The sequence below is a fragment of the Stegodyphus dumicola genome, chromosome 4 (genome assembly GCF_044657685.1).
Source record: "Stegodyphus dumicola isolate Sdum_Otavi_A_Nest chromosome 4, ASM4465768v1".
Taxonomy (NCBI): Eukaryota; Metazoa; Arthropoda; class Arachnida; order Araneae; family Eresidae; genus Stegodyphus; species Stegodyphus dumicola.
In genome coordinates, this window is record NC_140771.1 from 222,896,317 (window position 1) to 222,920,520 (window position 24,204).

Sequence of the window (24,204 nt, forward strand, 5' to 3'; positions counted from 1 at the left end):
TGTTGATAGTGTACAAAACATTGGGAAAAAGCATTTGTACTATGGCAAGATGTATGCCCGATGGACTCCACACGCGAAGGATGACAACAAAATAATGCCTATACAAACCGCCAGTTCTCTCCTTCGGCGGTTTGAGGATCAAGAGGATGCATTCTGGAAGTTCACAGTGACTGTCAATGAAACGTGAGTTCACTACTTCAGTCCAGAAACACAGGCTTAAATACCGCTTGGAAGGCGTACTGTTTTATGGATAACGATGCTGTAACCAACAGTGTTCAGGTGTAGATTTACAGCTAACTGAAAATTTTATGAAAAGGGCATAAAAAGCTTCTAGAGCGTTGGTAAAAAAGTAAAACTCTGCAAGGAAGTACATTGGAGGTTGGCATGTTCAAAATATTTCATTCGCAATAAAGGGTTTGGTAAAACAAACGAGAAGCAAAACAAATTAGTCCCGGTCATATTTTGAACCCCCTTGTATCTATTAATGTTTAACATGTTAAAGCGCTAAGTCTCTTTCGTCTTCTTTAGCCACCGATATTAGACCTGAAAAATTTAGAAGAAATACGAATTGCACAGACTTTTGTAGAAATCCGGCTGTTTATATAACAAATTATCAAAATGAAGAAATTGCAAACAGCAGCGCTGTAAATATACCTGAAATATCTCGTCACAAACTGCAGTCAAAGACTGAGAAAGTATCTAAAATTCGTACATATCCGTGAAAAATGTTGCTAAGATAATGCAGCACAATTTGAATGAGATACTGCCAGAAAGTTGGCAAAAAGTTATAACATTCATCGAAACCTGCAAAGATCAACCATTTCCGTGTATACTGTGCTTCAACAATACTCAATAAAATTTATTTTGGAAACAAGTCACATTTAGATATATTCTCGAAATTATTTAAAAATTTCTTAATTAAAGAACATAATTTTTCAAATTGCATATTTTCAATCAACAGTGACTGACGCAGCTCGATCGAAAAGTATACTGTTAGTCACTGGTGACTGATGTGGGTGGAAAGGAAATTATAGTGTCAATCAGTCACCGGCGACTGCTTTAGCGTTTACCGTGTTTAAAATTTTGAATGTGATCAACATTTTGATTGCTAAAAGTAAGAAACTTCTGAGTCTTACTGCATCTTATCTTCATTTACAGACAAACCAAGTTCTTGATAACACTGAAATTCACGCCTTAATGATTAAATAAATCAAAAAGAAGTACTAAATCTCATGTGAAAATGTAGAGTTTTTAAATAAGATAGCGAAAGTTTGAAATTAAAGTAGTAACTTTTAAATTACAGTTACTGTGTGCAGTAAAAATTTTCTGAAATGCATTCAGCATTTTGCAAATGATTAAGTAAAATGTTTTTCTAAATTTCTTTTTGAGAAGAAAATCTACTTTTTTAATATTTGGAATGGTGCCTGCATAAAAAAATTAAGTAACTTTTAATTTGTAGAGTAACAATAAAAAGAAGGTATAAACAAGGAAAAGATTTGTTATGATTTAATACATATATACTACAGTTTTCCAATATAAGCTCTGACGAGTTGCAGGGTAGTGTTCCTAGTACTCGGCGCTGTAAAAGGGCCTAGTGCTAGGCTCTAGTACTGGGTCTAGTACTAGGAAGCAAATAATCACTATGTGAAAATTTGGTTCCTTAAAAATTTTTAAAACAAACAGTTGAAAACATTCACTTGATTACATAAACGTTGTAGTCAAACACCTTTACAAATCACACTAGTCAGCCATGTTGGTTCATATTTTATACATGTAAAATTAATTTTTTTATTTCAAGGTATAGTGCCTGGTATGTTCCCCTTAATGTTTAAAGAATAATCCGTCTCTTTCTGTTGGCTTAGGGCTGCATAAGAGATGCTGTAATCAGTCGTTATAAAGCCATGCTTTACTTCTTGAAAGAAAATTTTGTAAGAACTATGCTTCCAGAAATGTGTATAGTCAAGTTACCATCTCCATTCTGTAAATTGTTTTGAACACTAAATAGATACACATTATTGCTCACATTGGTGGCAATTCGTTATCATGCAGAAGCAGAATGATACTGTAATACGTGAAACATATTTTCGAGCCCAATTGTTTCCTCATCGTCCTCATCGTCATAAAATACTGCAGGTAATATACGAAAAACACTACGCCCAACTCAATTTCTCTCAAAACTGCGGATAGAAATCTGTCAGTCAAATTAATTCTGACAGGAATACGTTACTCGAAAACACCAACTGAATTTCGTCTGATACCAGCATGAAGCTCTGGAAATAGAACCAATATCTGTACAGTAAACGCAGACATGCACTAAACCATTTATTAAATAGTACACTTGCGTGATGTAGAAGACATAACACCTGCGACTTCTTTCCTCTCTGAAACAATTATAGTTTGAAGATTATAATGTACAGAATTGTATATATTATTTTAATCATATGCAGTAAAACCTACGTCATTATAAATTTAATATTCGGGTCAAAGGTATAAGTGCCTATCTTTGGCAGACTATGAAATAACCGAACCAAATGGAAACAGGATACAAAGCAGAATAGAGGATGCAAAAAGTTACGTCTAAGCCATACGTTCAAAATTCTAAAGGCACAACCGATAATTGTAATGATGGTCAATATGTGAAAATAACACATTTCCTTTCAGTATAAGTCAATTTGTGTGCCGAGCAAGAATGTGTTCCCGTACTATTTAATTATTACCAGTCTGTTTCTAAACTGCATGACGAATTTTAATTCATAATTCGATGCAATATTTGTGCAACACATACATGAATATTTCAGTGCTCGTTCAGTTAGCACTTACAGATTACATTCAAAGGGCATCTAGCAGGAGTTGGGGAGCTGAGAAAAAGCAATTTCAGAAACAGGACGGTGAACCATAAAATTTAGGAAAATTTTAGTATAGATACACAAAATTTGAAATTACAGCATAAATATTGTATCTCTCTGAGTACAGTACCTCTCTGAGTACATTTTAGAATGCATAAGAAAAAATCTAATGTGTACACTATATGACTTCCTTGTACGGAATATTAAATTATACCCATTTTTTTCTTGAATTTCATTTAAATTGATTGGATTGAATTAAATCTACTTCGTCGACAGCGCATAAACCACAATAGAATAAATGCACTCTTTAAAATTCACTATATTTGTTTACTATAGCGACACTCTGAATGCACAAAATTTATATCATTTGAAGAATTATCTTATCATTGCCACATGTTCTATTCAAATACTATAAAAAGCTAGAACGATGTATGAAAGAAATTAAGAAAACAAAACAGAAAAGAAACAGTTTTTCACAGACGATTTAGTTTTTCTCATTCAATTAATTCAGTTCTCACTTCGCGACAAGGCAAAAATACATAAAAACTCAAAATATCTGCATTAAAAATTACGAAGTAAATCTTAAACACTTATTTCCTCGAAAAAATTCCAGAAAGGATTAAGCATAATTTAATTCGCAATAATAAATGAAGGCGTTATTTTTGTGTTGCAAAGCTTAGTCTCTCTAGATTGGCAACAAATCTACAATTCTGCTGTTTCAAATGTAAAAAAATATGTCCGCCATGTTATTTAAAACTTGACCGCACTTAAACAGCTCTTAAATTGTTGATAATTGTACAAATATTGCTTCCAGAATTACGAAAGGCATAAAAACCTTAACCGGAAGATAGAAACAACAAATTCAAACCAGTGATAAATGTGTATTATCATTAGTTATCAAATAATACGTTCTTTGCACTTAAACCATAAAATGCAATTAAACAGCAATATCACAAAATATTTAAAGGAGCACATTTTTAGAATTTCCGATATACAGTCTCGCGCGCTGGAGATAAAAAATTTCTTTTCTCGTACAGTGTTGCCATTGCTCGTTTTGAATTCGTTGAGTTTGTTAATCAAAAATTTATTTAATTGTCACAAAATATGAAATTGATAACAAAACGAATTCCAAATTCCAAATTTGGGCTTCCAGATGCCCATATTCGGGTAGAGACATACGTTATTCAAAATTTGATGGGTCTAGATACCGTTGGTTTATCATAATGCGAGAAACATGCATACATTTATGCAGTTTCTTCATTATTTAATTTCTTTAAATATAATACAGGACTCTAATATTTGATGGCAATAATTTAAAATGTGATTCGCCGTTTATAGCGAATTTAAAAAAAAAAAAAAAAAAAAAGATGAATTTTTTTTTTTTTATAAAATTAAAGAGGGATAAAAGAACTAAAAAAAACTTGCATTTTATCGAATCATACAATTCAATGTATACTTAAAATGCAAAGCTACGGGTTTCGTTTCAAGTTTTAAATAGGTCCATGTCTTTGTTGAACATTACAACAGCATAAAATCATTGTATTTCGAAAGCTTTTTTCAAATATCCCTATATTTTGGAAAGCAATAATTATGTTTATTTTCACAAATTTATAAAACTTTGAATGAGACCCTTTGTGTTGTTTATACCTTCTGCAGTCAAAAATTAATTTATAAACTGAAAATACATAAAAATAGCATAACTGAAAGGCAAAGTTTAATTTTATTCAGCGCTGATAATTTAAATAAAAGTATTCAGTGCGTTCAAAAAACAGTTTCATGGTGATCTTTTTACATCGAAAGAATGCGTATAATATCATAATCAAAATAGCTCTTGAAATAGTATATGGATTATTTTCTTTTCAAATCAGCTCCATAATTACGTTCAGTTTCGTCTGCTTATAGAATGGCAGCACTTTGGGAATTGGCTATTTGTCAGAATGCGTGAAAAGAAGAATTAAAGATTTGACGTATTGTGTAGTGTAGCATTTTCTAGATCGAGTGAGTGATAATTATTTGTTAACATAACATGTCCTGAGATGACATAACGACCCAAATTTTAGGAAATTCGGATGTTTCACAGATAAAGAGTTTTCATAAATTCGTTTCATATTCGGATTAACGAGAGACGTTTCATAAATTTGTTTCATGTTCGGATAGACTAAAGACGATTCATATTTACATAGACGAAATTTGCAGAAGCAAGGTATAACCATGACCTTTTAAAACACAATGAAATGAATATAAAAAAATTCACGTCTCGAAAAAGAAATTTCTTCCTTTTTTGCATACTACGCAAAAGTTATTTATTTCTTTAAAACTATTCCCATTTTTTTATCGATCCGAAATTTCTTTCCCTTAGGGCTTATAAAATAAAATATTGGTACTTTATCAGGATGAATTCGCAAATCTCTGTACGAAAAGAAAAAAGAAAACGTTGAACTGATTCTTGGGAATTGAATTTTTTATCATGCTTCTTTTTTGGTATTAATATAATAGCAATGATTCTCTAGTTGTTTTTACAGGTTGAATAAGGATTAAAAAACGTGACACAAGAATAAGTCTCATCAATTAAACTTGCTAAAAATTAATGACGCGTTAATAAACATGTTGCATTTCGAACTACAGTTTTAAAAGAAGAAAAAATCTTCAAAATGTAAAAGCATATCGTTTTAAAAGAAAGCATCTTCAGGAAGAAGAAACATCTTCAGTATTATAAGAGAATATGGTTTTAAAAGATGTATCTTAAGAAAATAAATTATGGAAGTTATTATTTTATTAAATGATATTCACATTCATGTACTTTCAAGATAAATAATCTGTTTCCGAATTTCAGAAGTATTTCTGCCCAAACGTAGGAAACAGAAGGCATCATTAAAAAGGAAAACTAAAGACTGAATTTTATTTTACACCATTTTGTGAAAGAATTTTTTTTTTCAGATTCTTTAATGACTTGTTGTGTTAAATTTTTAAATCGGATTTGTTTAAACAGAACGATTTGTGAAATAGGATTTGTGTTTTTCGTTTTTGGAGTTTGTTTAAATTTTTATCTTACTTATTACCTTAAATCCTGTCTCATCAATAACTTTATTTCTTAGATCATTTCCTCTATTAGAGGGAGTGAACCTAGTATGAAAATTGAACCAGTGTGGCGATTTTTGATCAAAATTTACGTTGCTAACGCAATTTTACTATTTATTAACGCAGTTTTACAATTACTGGTACTGTTACTAGAGAAGAAATTTCTATTCCTTGAATTTCAGTTTTGTAATTTTCCGTAAGTCGAATCAAATGCTTAACACGCACAAAATTTACTAAACATTGTCGATAGCTCAAATTTCTTAAATTCAAAGTATTAGAGAAACCGAACATTTTCCAATGTACTGAAATTATTTCACTTACATTTCATTGCGATAACTCGACTTCAGGTATTATCCTCAAATCGCAGAAGTCCTTTATGTAGCAATATTTATCTTTGTAATCCATTTTTTTTTAAAGCGTACTCTTGGAAGATTTGGTTTGATTTGTTTGATTATGGCAAAGCACGTGAGGGCTATCGTAAGTCGAATCAAATGCTTAACACGCACAAAATTTACTAAACATTTTCGATAGCTCAAATTTCTTAAATTCAAAGTATTAGAGAAACCGAACATTTTCCAATGTACTGAAATTATTTCACTTACATTTCATTGCGATAACTCGACTTCAGGTATTATCCTCAAATCGCAGAAGTCCTTTATGTAGCAATATTTATCTTTGTAATCCATTTTTTTTAAAGCGTACTCTTGGAAGATTTGGTTTGATTTGTTTGATTATGGCAAAGCACGTGAGGGCTATCTGCCCAAAGGGAGGGATGCCTTAGTGGAGGACTTTCTGTGGGAAATTGTCTCGCATACACATTACACATAGAGAAATTGACGAAAAAACGCCCATGCAGCTAAAGCCTGTTCGACACGACTCGAATGTCGGACCGAACTACCAGTGTTCAGTGATTTTACCGCTCATACGCTGTGTGGGTATATTCTTCTCAGAAAGCAATGTTTTGTTTTATTTGATGCTATGAGCTGCAAATGTTAAGATTCCAATTTTTTACTTCCTTGTACGAAGTAAAGGAATTATTGTAATGACGAAAAATTCCGGGTATCATATTTCAAAGAAAATATCCATTTCGATCTCTATCGAATGAAATTTAACGATGGTTTTGCGTGACACCTGTACGTAAGGACAGCATAAAGGATTCTTTTTTTCCAAACGAATTATAAAACTGATTTAAAAAGGATTCAGAAGAGATTTTTTTCGTGGTGTCTGTACGTATGTATGCATGTATGTATCTCGCATAACTCAAAAATGGGTGGCCTCAGACAACACCTCCTTATAGAAGGAAGCCGGGACACTGGATTGTGACGTCACGCGTAGTCGTCTATGTCGAAACCCCGAGAGAGCAACGAAACAAAACAGGCTGCGCGCTAGTGCCGTACTTAACGTTGATTTCACTATTTGATATAGATACTTGGATGGGATTTTATTCAGAGATTCAATTATATATAATGAATAATTTAATTACTTCAAAATTTAACACAATAAAATTTGACATAAATTTAAGAATTTTTTGTTTCTTATTTCTTGACTTTAATGAATTATACTTCCTTGTAGGTTTCACAGCAGCATTTAAAAAGTTAAAAAATCAGCCATACTAACTCAAAAAAAGAATTTCTGACTTTTCCCTCATAATTTAATATTGCTTTATATTTTTCTAATATTTATGAAAAAAACCCAAATTATCTGCATACAAACTATTACTTATCATTTCATTTTTCTTCCAATCAGTAATTTGTCTTTAAAAGAAAATGGTATAAAAATGGTATGCTAAATTTTGTCTATAATATGCTATGTGTCTTGCAAGTTTCAAATAAATTAGTATATCAGAGGTTTGCTTAGCAAATAATTCAATGTGCAATTTAAAATTATTGCTTAAATCTGTAGAACCAATAATATTAGTTGTATATGTACTTAACTGTATTGTGTTAGTTATATAGCTGAACTTGAAAATAAAGATTCACAAGTGAAAAATAAAAAAAAATTATTTACAATTTTATGCAAGCAGTCAGCATAACAACACAACATTTAAGTTATAACATACAAATAAGTTAAAACCAGCTGATCTCTTTTTATCAATAAATTATTCAAACTTTCTTGTAAAAATTGAAGCAGAAATCTCATTAAGCATATTGCCATACTAAGAAATCCCATCAATTCTTATTTATTAACAGGTGTGAAAATTTCAAAACTGCTTCTATATTAATTGGGTCTCATCAGAAACAATAAGATGAGACTATGTGACCTTAATATTTAAATTTTGATACTGCAAGTTCAAGTTTCTATTCGTTAAATTTCAACCCATTTTGTCTGGCAATTACAAACACCGTTATTAACTTTTTACAACAGCCAATTAATAGTTTCAAAATGTATTACGATACTGCCATAATATGGATAAATATCGGGCAAACACTTGAGAAGACCGTCCATTACCATTTAAAACACTTCAGGTGCACAAATGATATTAAATTTTATACGATGGCTATTATTATTTATGAAGCATAAAGATACATTCAACAGCAAATGGATGTCAGCATCACCAGTATATGTAAAAACATTTATTGATGTTGTGTAAAGGAAGTGATTATCAGTTAATGTTTCAAATATAGAAAATAATAAAAATGTTTTACCTATGCACCAGTATCCAATTTGAAAGTATCTGGTCACTACATGCAACACAATTTTGTTGTAATTTTTCCAAGCTAAAATCGTGATCTTCTAAGTTACTCGCTATCAGGCTTGTTTAATTTAAGCAAAGAATATATCAAAATGATTTGTCCAGAAAGCCACCAGTCTTAATTATGGAACACCGGTAATTTCAAAATGCACATGAAAATCACAGGTTTGTGAAATGAGTGCTCCTAATCAGAGACACCCTTTATTCAGCCAATTCCCAGAATAATAGTAGGAGTTATTACAAACCTGTTATTTTGTCGCCATGCTGAAACACATAACTGTTATCTTGATAAAGTAATTTATCATATGGTAACATGAAAATTATACTCAAATGATATAAGTAATGGCCACTTAAAGACACAACATAGACCCTTTTTTACACAACAACAAATTAAAGACAAGGAAATGAATTTTTCAATATTTTTAAGTGTAAAACAGTCAGTACATGCCCATATAAAAAATATAAATTATAATGACCCATTCTCAGTATAAAAGCAGCAGTTACCATAAACTTGTCATCTTGTAAGCATGCTGAAACACAACTTTTATCATGAGAAAGCATTTTACAGTATGTTAACACCAAATGATAACCACTTACTAAACATTAAGTGGTAGCCATTTAAATACAACCCAGATACCATTTTATGCAGCAAACACTCAACAGCACGAAAATGAATTTTTCAATATTATCATCTTTCAAGTGCTCTGAATATAAAACAGTCAGTGCATGTCCATATGAACAAAATTATAATGACCCATTCCCAGTATAATAGCAGCAGCTATTATAAACATACAATTTTCTAATCATGCTGGAAACATATAACTGTTACCTCGATAAAACATTTTACCATATGTTAACACAAAAATTATATCAAAATGATAAGAGTAGTGGCCACTTAAAACATAACCCAGACACATTTTTATGCGATGACAAATTAAAGGCAAGGAAATTCCTTCTTCAATATTTCAAGTCATAGAGTGGATATATATATAAATATATTTATATACGTTTGGTGTGGCCGATTGCAACCAAAATACGAGGTGCACATATACATGTTATAGCAGTCCTATATACAAAATTTCAACGTTCTGAGGCTACTCGTTTTTGAGCTATGTGAGATATGTACACTGCTCAAAAAAAAAAAAAAAAAAAAAAAAAAAAGGACAGTGATATATCTCCCGTTCTACTGGGCCGATTGACAAAATTCAAACTACATTTTTCATGTCTCGAAAGCGCGACTTAGGATATATATTAGATTTATATATAGTACTATTCTAACATAGGTATTTTGACACAAAATCGGACTTTTTCTGAAATAACATACCAATTTTTTTACATATTTCGATTCTACGACTCAAATTATGCCAGAATACCAAGTTTTGTAAAAATCGTACGATTAGTTTTTAAAATATTAGCTCTCAAAATTTTAGCTCCTCAATGTTAATTGAATTTGGCAAATATTTATTAATATCTCTTTTTTTATTAAACTTTTTTGATTTTTTCTCTCACATTTCGAAATTTTGGTTCATTCCAAATAAAATTTACCCATTTTTTGCGTTTTATTTTTTAAATTTTTATTTTTAAATAATTTCTATAGATTTTTCGAAAAAAATTTTGAATTATAACCTATAAAATTTTTACCATCATCTTAAAGTAGGTGTATTTTTAAGCATATCTGCAAAAAATTAGACTTTTTTACTCAAAATTTTCTAAGATATACATGAATTTACATATTTTCGCGTTTTGAAATTTGGCATCTTTTTTTTGAGCAATAATAGTGCCAAATGTGGTGTATGGATTTTTGTTACACTGAATTGCCACAGCTATTTTTAACCCTAAGGCCTACGTTAAAAAAAACGATTTCGGCGAAAAAATTCAATTTTTTTTATTGCCCAATTTAAAAGGTCAATTTTGTAGGATTCCGAAAATGGTTCATTTTTACGTTTGTGATAATTAGAAGAGAAGGTATAGCCAATTAACTGCACTGGAAGTGCAAGCAGAAAGACCGGAAGTGCCATTTAAAAGGCTCAACTTAAAGGTAAACAATGTTGTTATCCGTGTTTTTTTTTTTTAACTGTTTGTGTGTAAAATTGTGCTAAAACATTTCATTTTAATTCTGGGTACTTTTTTTTGTTTCTGGCAATAATTATTTGCCTTAATTCTTTGAACTGGGACTAGCAACATTGCGGTTTTTTTAACTGGGTTTGGCAACATTGCGATTAGGTATAAAGACTATGTTGCTGGGTGCATATATAGCCGTTTTAATTTTTAATTCAGGATATCTTGGATTACTTCCTGTGTTTGAACATTTAGGCATATCAATTGAACAAGAAATGATTAAAAATTACTTTGGAATTGATAACGAAAGAATAAAGAACTCGAAAATTCATTCGTCGCTCATTTCGAAAATAGCCAGAAAAAAATTAAAATCAAATAGGAAATCAAAATTACTTAAGTATAAAGATATGGAGGGTGTGATGTACAAATGTGGAGAATTTTAAGTGTAAATACAACAGAACAGTTTTTCTGTTAATGTGAAATCTTTAAATGCGTTTTCTGAAAAACTAATTTTTCTAGTGTTTTTACATACAAGAAATGAAATTACTCAAAATGGTCTAAAGATATCTCTATTAAATTTCCCTAAAATGTTTTCTATATTATTTATTAGGTTTTAAGCTACAATCTAAGTAATATTTATTAATTTGATTGTTTTATAAGTATTTCTATATAAAACGATAAGAAATATTTTACAAAAAACTGTGTTTTTTCATGTAATTACACATATTTTAGTAAATTTTAGAAATATCATATACATTTTAGTTCATAACACAGATAAGTGTTGTATTAGTATACAGTATAAAAAAATTGAAATATATGCTGTGAGAAAAAATATACGGCATTTAACGTAAGTGTTAAATTCTCCTAAAAATTTGCATAAAATTGCATATATTTCAAAAATTTATAAAAATATTCCTAAAAATTTACCTATTTTCATGATTTGATATCATATTTTGACTAAATAAATATATATTTCATCAGAATTCTATGTTTTTAAAAAAAAGTTCTCCGAACGTAGGCAGATACCTTAAATTTCAAGTAAAATTTTACGGAGAATTAATTATATGATTTTTTCCCTCAATGATGCGTAATAAATATTTATTAATACTATATGAAAGGCTATTTTTTTAAATTATAGATGATATTATTCAAATTTTTAACTATTTTTTTTTAAATTTCACTCGTATCTTTTCTTTTTTTTAAAAAGATTAAGAGTAAGTTTTTGTAAGAGTAAATTTTTACCTTCCGCGTTTTATCGTCTGCTACTTTACTTCGTTTAAATCGAATTGTCTAAAACTGAGAATTTTCGTTTGATATTTATTTGAATTTTATGACATTAACTGCATAATTTATTTCTAAACAAACTGTTGCTTTTGAAGTGGCTGAAAGAGCGGCTGATACTATTATCCATATTTTTAAAGCACAATATATTTTTATAGAAACATAATATTTAGAATAATCATTTTTTATAAAAGTCAAATTATGATATAAACATACAACCCTCTAGAGACTGAATTAATGGAAGTTCAATGGTTATGTAGAAATGATCTGCAGCTACTTAATGGCTGGATAAGTCAGCAGATTCTGTGGACAAGTAAGAATAATTATATAAACGACACCAACATTCTGGATTCAATAAACAACGAGGATACGATGTTTACTAAATGAATTAAGAAGTTTTAAAACAAAAAATCAACTCATTTTTTTTCCTAAAATGTATTTTTGTGCGTAGCGTATTTTCATTATATCCTTAAAATTCTAATTTAGAATGTAATTGTCAAGAACTGAATCTTAATCATCAGTAATATAATAAGTAATTATTGCTGTTATTAATAAATCCTTCTTATAAAGTAATTGCAAATATTTCAAAAACTTTCTGTCTGAATGCAAACATTTTTCTATGCAAATATTTTAAATTTTATATTAATCAAGATTGCACACCATATTACTTATTTCCACTTCAATTCTTACAGTCAGTTCTAGTAGAATTTACAAATCAATTATATTTAATTAAGGATTGAATTGGATTATTTAATTATGGCAAAGCACACGAGGGCTATCTGCCTAAAGGGAGGGATGCCTTCGTGGAGGACTTTCTAAGGGAAACTGGCTCGTATACACGTTACACATGGGGAAAACCACGAAACCGCCCATGCGGCCAGCCCGTCCGCGGGATTCGAAACTCGAACCGAACTACCAGTGTTCAGCGTCTTTACCGCTCGGCTGTTGGTGGGCTATTTAATTAAGGAATGACCATCTAAGTTAAGAAACAGCGTACCGTAACAACATTTCAATTATTGGTTCCGTATCTTTCATGTTACTCCCGATTGGCTAGCTACAGGATTTTTAACGAGTATTCGGATTTTACTAGTAACTTCACTTGGAAATCGCTCTTAAACTAGGTTAGTTGGTTATTTGAACATAGAAAGAACATGGGAGCTATTTAATTAAGATGCTTTCATAGAGAATCTTTGTAAAGAGAACCTAAAAAACTACGAAAACCAACCATGCAGCCTGGGTTAGACTGAGCAGCAAACAATTAGTATTTAACAATATTTTCTTTTTCAAATGCTAGGCAACTGATGAGGCTCCAATTAAATCTCCAATTTAATATTTTATTTGTAAATATTTAAAATATTGTTGTATTCTTTGACACAAAAAGCAGAATTTAAGTTTTGTTAACTCGTTAGTAAACTACCAAGCGTAGTGCAAATGAATATTCAATTTCTTTGGCATTAATTGTATTCACTTAATATTCTTGGAATATGAGCTAAAGAAGGAACGTTCTCGGAAGATTAAAGAAGTGTTTAAATCCAGTGATATTAGGTTTGTCTTACAAGCTCAGAATCAAAACGATTCTGCAATTGCCCGAGTAGTTGACTTGTAAATGGATGTGAATTAAGCAGATGACTTTTAATCTTACGTTATTCAGCCAGAAAACGTATTCCAAATGTTTTGTATTGCATGACAATGCATCTTTTCATTATTCAATAACCAGTCGGAGAACCGCTTGTGTTCGGAAAATAAGTATGTATATTCAATCGTCCTGCATGTTCTTCAAATTTGTCTTCTTGTGATTTTTTTTCTTTCTCAAAAACTAAAGTTGCCTCTCAAAGGAAAGTTTTTTGACATTGAAGAGACAAAATTAATATGACATCTACTTTTAGAGGCATGTGAAAAACAGATCTCTACAAACCTTCTCTTCCATTACATGTTGTGCAGTCAGACAAAAAGTTACATCAGCGTAAATACTATAATCTATTTTTATTACACTCTAATTACTTTATTAACATACAGTGAATATATACTAAATCTTTAACTTTAGCTTAAGTAATTCGGAATTTTTGACGGAATTGTTGTCGGAACTAGCACTTGGAGGATAAGTCAAATTAAATATTTCGATAACCCAGTAAATTCAAGTTCGAAATTTCAATATTTTATTTTCGGAGGGAGGGGAAATGTTTTCAGTTTTGGTACATTATACTAAGTGTGTTTGCTTCGATTTTTTTATTTTTCCATAAAAGCGAAAATTTTACGCATGGTATACATATAACGCATAGCTTCAAATTAAAATTTAATAATATACAGAGTGGTTATAATTAAAGTTCCACATTGAAACGGTCATAAAACTACTGGATCAAATGTTATCAAACTTGGAAATCGTGTAAAGGAGGTCATGGGAATTTATTTTCCGCGAAAAAAAGGAAGTTCGAAACCTCACCACCAGGGATGGAAATGGCGCTGTATGCAATATTGTTAAACGAAATATGGGTCGGAATCTAACTTAACCTTTTGTTAATAATACCCTTAAGAAACTTTGAAGTAGGCAAATTATTATTTAAAGACGTTAAATTCGATAAATGTCAAGTGCGCCATCCCTGTAAGTGAGAATTTCGTCCGTGAAAACCACGAATTAGCGATTAGAAAATGTAAGATCGCAAATCACTCTCACAAGTGCGTACAATCTGGAAATCGTTTTCTTACAGATCGCTAATTTGTAATTTTTTAAGTCTGAATTCGGCACTAAAACATGAAGATACTGATTCAAAATGCTTTTAATCGATTTGGGCCAAAGAAATCTCTCATGTTATCTATCTAGTTCCATTGCATTCTCTTACTGCATTCGATTGCATAACAGTCATTTCACACCGTTTACTCTTGAATGACAGCTAGTTTTATAACTGAACCATTTTTTTCTGAAGAGCAGTCGACAGCTGGACCACTGCGATTGCAGTTCCTTAGAGCCAATATAAAAATGTTTCGTGATACATGAACTGCAGTAACGTGGCATTTTAGATACTACGATTTTTATGCAGGGCTGGGCACCACCTCAAGAGTGTCGCATAGTTACTTAGGCAACATTTCACAAATGAACGTCTTATAGGCCAACACTTCCCCTCTTCCCACCAGACCTCAACCTCTGTGACTTTTGTCTATGAGGTTATCTCAAAAGCACTGTTTATGGTGATAATCTAAACAATTTGGCAGAAATGAAAAATGTGATACACTGATAACATTCCTCCTGATATGCTATGTGTAACGTGTATACGAGCCAGTTTCCCTTAAAAAGTCCTCCACGAAGGCATCCCTCCCTTAAGGCAGATAGCCCTCGAGTGCTTTGCCGTAATCTAATAAACCAAACCAAAACCAAACCTGATATGCTAAGAGCTACTGTTGAGAATGCAGTAACATGATTTAACTTGCTTTCGGAAAATGCTGGACGCTACATTGAACATGCTTTGTAACACGTTTCGGAAAATATTAAACACATTTTAAACAGATGTTTTCGTGTCTTATTTCATTTAACAATATTGTATACAGCGCCATTTTTCCCCTGATGGTGAGTTTTTGAACTCTTTTTTTTTTTTTTCAGCCGAAAATAAATTCCCATAACCTCCTTTACAAGATTCCCAAGTTTGATAACATTTGGTCCGGTAGTTTTCCTTTTATGACCATTTCAAAGTGGAACTTTAATAATAACCACCATGTAAAATAAGCTTTAAAAGTCTGACAGTTTGGTTCAAGTCCCAACTTTAAAAAATATATATATAAATATAAATTTTTATATTAATTCTCTTAGAAAGCATGTTTTAAGAAGCTAATTTTTTCTCTCGCGTTATAGATTGTATAAAAAAACATGATCTTTAATATGATTTAGATTGTTTCAGCCGATATAAGAATCGGGTTACTCTGTGGTACAGAATAAACCCTGCTGGACTGTTTTATTTCTTTGTCATTTAGCAAAAATCTTTTAATTAAATTATTTATCCTTTGGACTTCGCTTTAAACTTTATTTATAGCTAAAATGACTAAAAAATGAAAAGCTGTCTTTAGCTGAAACGCAATTTATATAATTGATATTTTAAAAAATTGACAAGAATGCAAAATGTATGGAAGTCTAGCAGTCGAAAAATCTTAATTTTCTTGTGTGAGCACTGAAAATAACTGTAGAAGGAAAGAAGAAAATTAGGGAGAAAAGTAAGCAAAAATTTGCAGGGAAATTTGGCTGTCAGACGTACCAAGATGTTCAAAAATTTGGACGCTTTCGAATATACTTTCAGGATACTTCAAAGAGAAAACTCTTGGACGAGTACACCAGCAAATACCATCAATTGAGCTTGTGTTAACAGAAAAGACAAAACGATATCATTGCAGATTAAAGTGAAGAGCGACTGGTTTTAAACTATATGGTTGTGTAAATTACGTTATAGAACATCATATCGTATCATAAATGGTGAATCCCATGATTTCCTCAATCGAATTATTTGAAGATTCAAAGTTTATCCAGTGATGTATGTGGATGTCACTTAAAGATGTTTTTTCCCTTCCTGATGAACTAGCGGCCGAGCAGTAAAGTCGCTGAACACTGGTAGTTCGGTCCGAGGTTCGAATCCCGCGAACGGGCTGGCTGCATGGGCGTTTTCGTGGTTTTCCCCAAGTGTAACGTGTATGCGAGCCAGTTTCCCTTAGAAAGTCCTCCAGGAAGGCATCCCTCCCCTTAGGTAGATAGCCGTAGTGTGCTTTGTCATAATAAAATAAACCAAAACCTTTTGATGAAACCAGTCTTTCCTTTCATCTCATAGCTTCAAAATGTTTAGCCTCTAAAGACTGATAAAGGCTCTGACGAAATACTTCGTGAAGAACTTTCTAAGGGAAACCAGCTGTCATACGCGGTACACATGAGAAAATCCACGAAAACGCCCATGCAACCAGCCCGTTTACCGGGGTTCGAACCCCGGAGTGAACTACCACTGTTCAGCAACTTTACCGCTCGGCCGTTTGTGGGCCTTTATGAAATGGAAGGCGATAACTTTATTTAAAATGATTGTCAGAAATACCAAAATGTTTCGAAAAGTTGGATACTTTTCAATATACTTTCAGAATGCTTAAAGAAACAGAGAAGAAAAATAAATTTTTTCGTAAAATTTAGTATTCGTATTTTTTTAAATTTAAAACTTTTCAATCTTATGATATTTGATTCTTGCGATTTCAAAAATAAAATATTTGACTAAAATATGAATAACATTTTAAGAAACCAAATGTAGGATAAAATTGTGTAAAGCAATGGGCACAATGATAAAACTGTTTAAAGCAGTGTATGCAAGTCATCCTAAGTTAAAATATCGGGTATACATCTCTCTTATTTATATATATTTTTTCTAAACGGAACATTGAAAGGCGTGTAAAACTGTGCTTTACTGTATTTTCTCTTTTAATATAGTATGCAGCTTTCAAACGCATCGTAGTCTGGGTTACAAAGTATTCTTCCGAAAAAAACGCAGTTCAAATAAATAAAATCAAATTCTGGAAAATTGATATTAATAAATATATTTAAAATGCTCAGTTCGAAGGAATAAATAGAAAATTTTAAAACAATTATCTGAAGAGACAATGCAACACAAACAATTAAAATAAAAGTATAAAAATTTAAAAATGACCTAAAGTAATAGCTATGACGAAAAAAATATATAAAGAAAACTATTTGAAAAAAAAAAAAAAAAATAAGTACACGCTGCACCTTTATTTACGCAGTTCGAATAGGTAAATAGAAATTTTTAAAACAGTTATTCGAAAAAAAAAAAAAAAAAAAAAAGTGCAACTTAAACAATTAAAATAAAATTCGAAAAGAAAAAATTACTTAAAATAATAAGTTATAATGAAAAATATAATATAAAGAATATTATTTGGAAAAAAGGAACGATGGTGACTTTTTTTCCTAAGGAAACTAGGTTGCCATATATTAAGAAGTTCGCCAAGTGAAGTATTCTTGGCGCAAAGTGACAAAAAAGTGCCAACATAAATTTGTGAATTTCTCCGTAAATTTCGCTCCAAATTTTACAAAATTTCATATTTAGGCGTAATTTGAGTCGTAGAATCGATATATGTAAAAAAATTGGTATGTTATTTCAGAAAAAGTCCGATTTTGTGTCAAAATACCTATGTTAGAATAGTGCTATATATAAATCTAATATATATCCTAAGTCGCGCTTTCGAGACATGAAGAACGCAATTTGAATTTTGTCAATCGGCCCAGTAGATCGGGAGATATAGGACTGTCCCATTTTTTTTTTTGAGCAGTGTACGTACGCACGAACGTACGTACATACGTTCGTACAGAAGCCACGAAAAATTCTCTTCAGAATTAATTTTAGTTTTAGTTTTTTTAAGCAGTTTTATAATTTTTTTGAAGGAAAAGAGTATTTTATTCTGTCCTTACGTACAGATATGGTGCAAAAACATCGTTAAATTGCATTCGATAGCGGTCAAAATGGATATTTTCGGTGAAATATGCTGCCTGAAACTTTTCGCGATTACAATACTTCCTTTTTACTTCGTACAAGGAAGTAAAAAGGACATGCCTTCTTCAATATTTCAAGTCATCTAAATATAAAACAGTCAGTATATGTTCATATCAACAAAATTATAATGACCCATTACCAGTATAACAGTGGCAGTTATTATATACATATCATTCGGTAAGCATGCTGAAACATCACTTTTATCAGGAGAAAGCATTTTCCATATGTCAACTCCAAACTTATACCCAAATGATAAAAGTAGTGGCTGCGCTAAAACACAAACCGAGACACCTTTTTACGCAATGACAATTTAAAGGCAAGGAAATGCCTTCTTCAATATTTCAAGTCATCTGAATGTTAAACAGTCAGTATCTGTCCATATCAACAAAAGTATAATGACCCATTACCAGTATAACAGTGGCAGTTATTATATACATATCATTTTGTACCCATGCTGAAACATATCACTTTTATCAGGAGAAAGCATTTTACCATATGTCAACACCAAACTTATACCCAAATGATAAAAGTAGTGGCCGCACTAAAACACAAACCGAGACACTTTTTTACGCGATGAGAAATTAAAAAAAGGATATGCCTTCTTCAATATTTCAAGTCATCTGAATGTAAAACAGTCAATATCTGTCCATATCAACAAAAGTATAATGACCCATTACCTGTATAACAGTGGCAGTTATTATATACATAACATTTTGTAAGCATTTTGAAACATATAACTGTTACTTTGATAAAGTATTTTATCATGTTAACACCAAAATTATACCCAAATGATAAAAGTAGTGGCCACATAAAAACATAACGCAGACACTTTTTTACACAACAAATTAAGGGCAAGGAAATGAATTTTTCAATATTTCAAGTCAATTATAATGATAAAGAATCTTACCATATGTTAACACTAATTTGATATCCACATTAATAATAAGGACCACTTAAAATACAACCCAGACACTTATTTACATAGATGCATAGAAATGAATTTTTCGTTACTATTACTTTTCAAGTGATCTCAAGGTTAAACAGACAGCATACATGAGTAGAAAAAAAATAATAAGGAATTCACAATAATGTGTAACAGTAACTGTTAGATGCGAAAATATTTTTTCAATAGCTAGTATGTGTTAATGCAAAATGTGTTTCCTTAGTTAGTCCACCACTAGAACAGCCTAAAAGTTTCCACTGATCTAACCACTCAAGTAACTTATTTAAATAAATATATCTAACATCATCATTTTGCACAGTTAACGGCTTTTGATACTCATTCATCTTATGGTGTCCTTTAAAGATACTTTTGACATTGACTATTGACCACCATGTAGTTATAATTTTAATAAATTCAGCTGTTGTTTCGTAATTTAAAATACTATTTTCTTTACCAATAACCATTATTGCCTCTGCAAGACGATTGTCAAATATTTGTAATGCTAGCTTGACATTTTGTCTTTCCAAATTGGTTGGATACAGAGCTTTCAGAGTCAAACCATAACTATATTTTACAATTCTGCCTGCCTCTAATGAATGGAGACTTTTTATGCATGCAAATGCCGCTGTTTCGACCTTGGAAAAATTTTCAAAATTTGGATAAAATAAACATTGCCCAGAAGTTTTTTGATTTATCCAGTTGTTCCTGACACACTTCAAGATGTGCACTGAGTCAATAACAAAAAATAGTGGCCGAGATAAGTCTGCAGGGTTTTTATACACAATACTAATTTTTGGAGGCATACAAAATAATGACATGGCTTTTTTATTTATTGAATTATTGTCAGAGACAACTGCCACAATTCTATAACCTATATTTTCTAAACCAATTATAATTTTCTTAAGATATTGATACAGATCCTCAGCATTTAATGATTTAACTGGTAATATATGTGCCACATCCTTGAAAGGTGATAATAAGCTACGTATCATAAAAACATAAGCACTTGTAGCAGCTTTTTCACAGTTGTAGGCCATGCCACACAAATTTCCTCCTTTAAAATCGAAACATGAATTTAAATGCACTTCATCCATCATAATAATTACAGTTTTATCATTTTCTTCTAAATCCTTGCATCTTTGTTTAACATATCCTAAAAAGTCATCATTAAATTGCTCAGTAATAGGATTAAGAGAAAACGTTGAACAAATTCTACGAATAGTACGTGGATGGGGAATAGAAATGTAACCCGAATGTCGTAAAAACTTGTATGCATGCGGTGAGATCGAGTTTAACAAACTGCAAAAAATAAGTAAATCTGGAGTATATCGATACTTCTCTTTCTTTACATTTAGTTTATTTACTTGCTCTGAAAGGAAGTTCAGTTCAGTTTCTTTTTCAGGTAACACTCTTTTCAATTCTGAAAGCATATCATCCACAATTTGTATAGAATTCTTAATATATTCTTCATTTTGTAAGTTATGAGACAGACTTTCAACTTCCTTTAGTACTTCTAGAAACATATTTACATTACTAATTTTTAGACGGAAAACAAATTTACCAATAGATTTTATAGCGATGTTTTTAATATAAACACATACTGTTAAATCCTCATTTATTACTACCGATTTCTGAATTTCTGGAGCTGGGTCACTTAAAATATCAAGTAACATAGTTGAATTTTCAGTATGTACAGTTGTCCAAAATGTTTCTAAAATCTGATGTTCTAGGCAATTATTGAATTCAATTAAACTTTCAAATGATCGTTCATTATCATACCGTTCTTTCATTTTCAAACTTTCTTCTATCGCTTTCTCCAGGTATTTCTCTTCTAAACGAGCTTTCTTCTTTTCTGGTGACATTCTCGATACAGAATTTGATGACATGTAGGATGGGCCATCAGGGAACTGAGAAGGTATGCATCCTTTTTTCAAACGTGGCCTAGAAATTGGGGCTTTAATTAACTTCGCTGATTTCTCATCATACATTTCGATTTCTCGTATTATTTCATCTGATCGAAAATGTAATTCACATACCTATAAAAGAAAATATTCAAAAATCAACTTGTTGTGAGTACAAAAGTTAGATGCATGTTAATATTTAGTAACAGAAGTCAATAAGCCCTATGATTTAAATAAATAATTTGATACATAAATGCGAATTAAAAAACCAGTAATATCATTTCAATTACGTGTATAATTTAAGTAATTTGTAAAATCTGGAATGCTCATCATAATGATTACAGCTTTATTTACATTTAAAGAAAATTATATATTTGAGATAATTGTTTACAACAAACACTGGTTACCAAATACAAATAATTACCTTAAATACATCATACCAAACTTTCATATATCATTACAAAAATTTTAAAATGAAACCTATTATGATTACTTAGTAGTTCCTTGTCATATAAATTATGATAAATTTGGAATAACTACAGAATCTGCCTGCACAGTATACTAGAAAGCATTTACAAATTATTGGCATTTATGTAACTACTAAATTTAGAATTATTCCTGTTATATGGAACTTTATTTCATTCATAAAACTTTGAAGGAAAATATTTTTTTGAAATGATTAAAACAGGTAAGATTAAAATCTTTCAAACATAAAACTTCTTACCCACAGATCAAAATCTAATATCGTAAGCATAAACATCACATACCTATCAATAAAAGTAATAAAAAAATGTAAAGATACAAAACATAAAAAATGCAGTAAAATTGAACTTACTCTGGTATGTTTAGTAGGTTGAAAGCCATCTTTTCTTCGTAGACTCCTTATCCATTTCATCCGGAGTTCAGTCTCATTTGGAAACTTGAATACAGCCACTTTTGGTCCGTTTTTATAATTACCACGACATGTGGCTACAGCACATTTATGAGGCATCGTATGAAATTATAAAAGCACGAGACAATATAAAAACTCAGTCGCTAACGCAAATAACCGCTCCACGTTCGTCGCTCTTGGCTCAACTACGGGGCTTTGATTTTGTTTGAAGGAGCGAGGTGAGTCAGAGACGACTACCTGTGACGTCAGAGCTTCCCCTCGCTTCAGTGTCCCGGCTTCCTTCTATAAGGAGGTGTTGCCTCAGAACGTTGAAAATTTGTGTATGGTTTCCCTATAACAGGGTTTCTTAATTTTTGGTGTGGAGATCCCCTAATATTTACGAAAATTTTGTGGGACCCCAATAAGCATTGCGCAAATCCGACACACGCGAGAGTTAAACAATGAGTTTCTTCACCTGTACCGCTTCTATTATAAAAAAAATGCTTCGAAACGTTTTCGTCTTTTCTTTGCCTGTATTATCTTATCTTTATCTATTTTCACATATATTATGTAAAAATATTTGGTAATTCTAAAATTATTATAAGTTAAAGAATTATCAAAATTGCTAAATTTTGGGCGACCCCATGCTACAGGTATCGCGACTCACAGTTTAAGAAACTAATACTCTTTTCCTCCAAAAAAATTGTAAAACTGCTTTAAAATGAATTCTGAAGAGAATTTTTCGTGGCGTCTGTACGAACGTATGTACGTACGCACGTATCTCGCATAACTCTTAAACGAGTAGCCTCAGAATGTTGAAATTTTATATATAGAACTGCTATAATATGTAGATGTGCATCTCGTATTTTAGTTGCAATTGACCGCACCAAACGGGTATAAATATATGTGTATATATATATATCCACTCTGTTACTCGGCTCAGTGATCTCAGATTTTTATTCTTATATGTTGGTAAATTGCGCATTTTTTGCTTTAAAAATAATTGAATTATGATGTTCTTATCTTCCGGTTAAAGTTTTTATGCCTTTAATTAATCTGCATGCAATAGTTGTAGAATTATCAACAGTTTAAGTGCTGCTAAGCCTAATTTTTCTTACCATAGCAGCCATATTTGTTTACATTTGAAACTTAACAGAATGATGAATTAAGTCTCGCTGCACCTTCAGTGTCTTTTTGCCGAGTGGGACCAAAAGGAAACTTTCAGTTTTGTGCACCGAAAAATCTGCCTTCTTGCCCGCTCGCCGAATTGCTTGTTTTGTCATAGAAACTCTACGAAAAAACAAGCAATTTTTTAAACAAGTAAAGCAAGCACTACTTTTAATTGTAAAATATTTTTTAAAATTGTTTTAACTGTATTTGGTGTTTTATGTTTTTCTATATCTTTTAATTTTTAATGCCGATATTTTTAGTTTTTATGCATTTTTGCCTTGCTGCGAAGCGGGAACTGAATTAATTGAATGAGAAATCTATATAATGAAATTCAAGGGAATAAATTTAAATGAAATGCAAGAAAAAATTCGTACTATTTAATATTCCGTGCAAGGAAGTTATGTGGTGTACACATCAGATTTTTTGTTTTCATGTTGGGCTTGTGGGATTTACTGAAAACTGAAATGGAATCTGAAAACATCTTGCAGAATTCAGGAACTGTACTGAAGAATCGAGTATGAGCAAGTACGCTTTAAGGCTGCCAATTTTGTCGTTTCCTGACAAATGGAAATGACTGTTTCTCATATCAAAGCTACATGAGCAAGTGTCGTTTTACTACCTGCCGAACTACAAACAAGTACTCCAGGGAATTTCGTTCTTGAGAAGAGATTTGAATCAGAATGAGAATATTTATGCATATATATTTAATTTAAATCAAGCATAACATACGGATAGAACATTCTAAAAACTTTAAGTAAATACCTTTTTAAGGCTAGTCTTAAAATATCGTCTCCGTAAAAAGGCACATGGCACACATCTGTTAGCTAATATCATAATTCTTTTAAT

General features: G+C 31.1%; 1 protein-coding gene across 1 annotated transcript; it reads right to left on the reverse strand.

Moving 5' to 3' along the window:
- Positions 1 to 2,325: 2,325 nt before the first annotated feature.
- LOC146997828 (uncharacterized) lies at positions 2,326 to 22,340 on the reverse strand. Its single transcript, XM_085814409.1, has 3 exons — positions 22,153 to 22,340; positions 21,215 to 21,452; positions 2,326 to 2,381 (listed from the first exon to the last, which is right to left on the reverse strand). The coding sequence occupies exons 1-3, from the start codon at positions 22,306 to 22,308 to the stop codon at positions 2,326 to 2,328; spliced, it is 450 nt and encodes a 149-aa protein (XP_085670535.1). The 5' UTR covers positions 22,309 to 22,340.
- Positions 22,341 to 24,204: the final 1,864 nt, after the last annotated feature.

Excerpts from the sequence above, each read along its gene's own strand:
- LOC146997828 (XM_085814409.1), bottom strand. The coding sequence starts at position 22,308 with ATGCCTCATAAATGTGCTGTAGCCACATGTCGTGGTAATTATAAAAAC. Across the intron at positions 21,453-22,152 it reads AACCTACTAAACATACCAGA|GTATGTGAATTACATTTTCG; the intron begins GTAAGTTCAATT and ends TTTCTTTTATAG. Across the intron at positions 2,382-21,214 it reads GGAGAAAGCGATAGAAGAAA|AGAGGAAAGAAGTCGCAGGT; the intron begins GTTTGAAAATGA and ends TAATTGTTTCAG.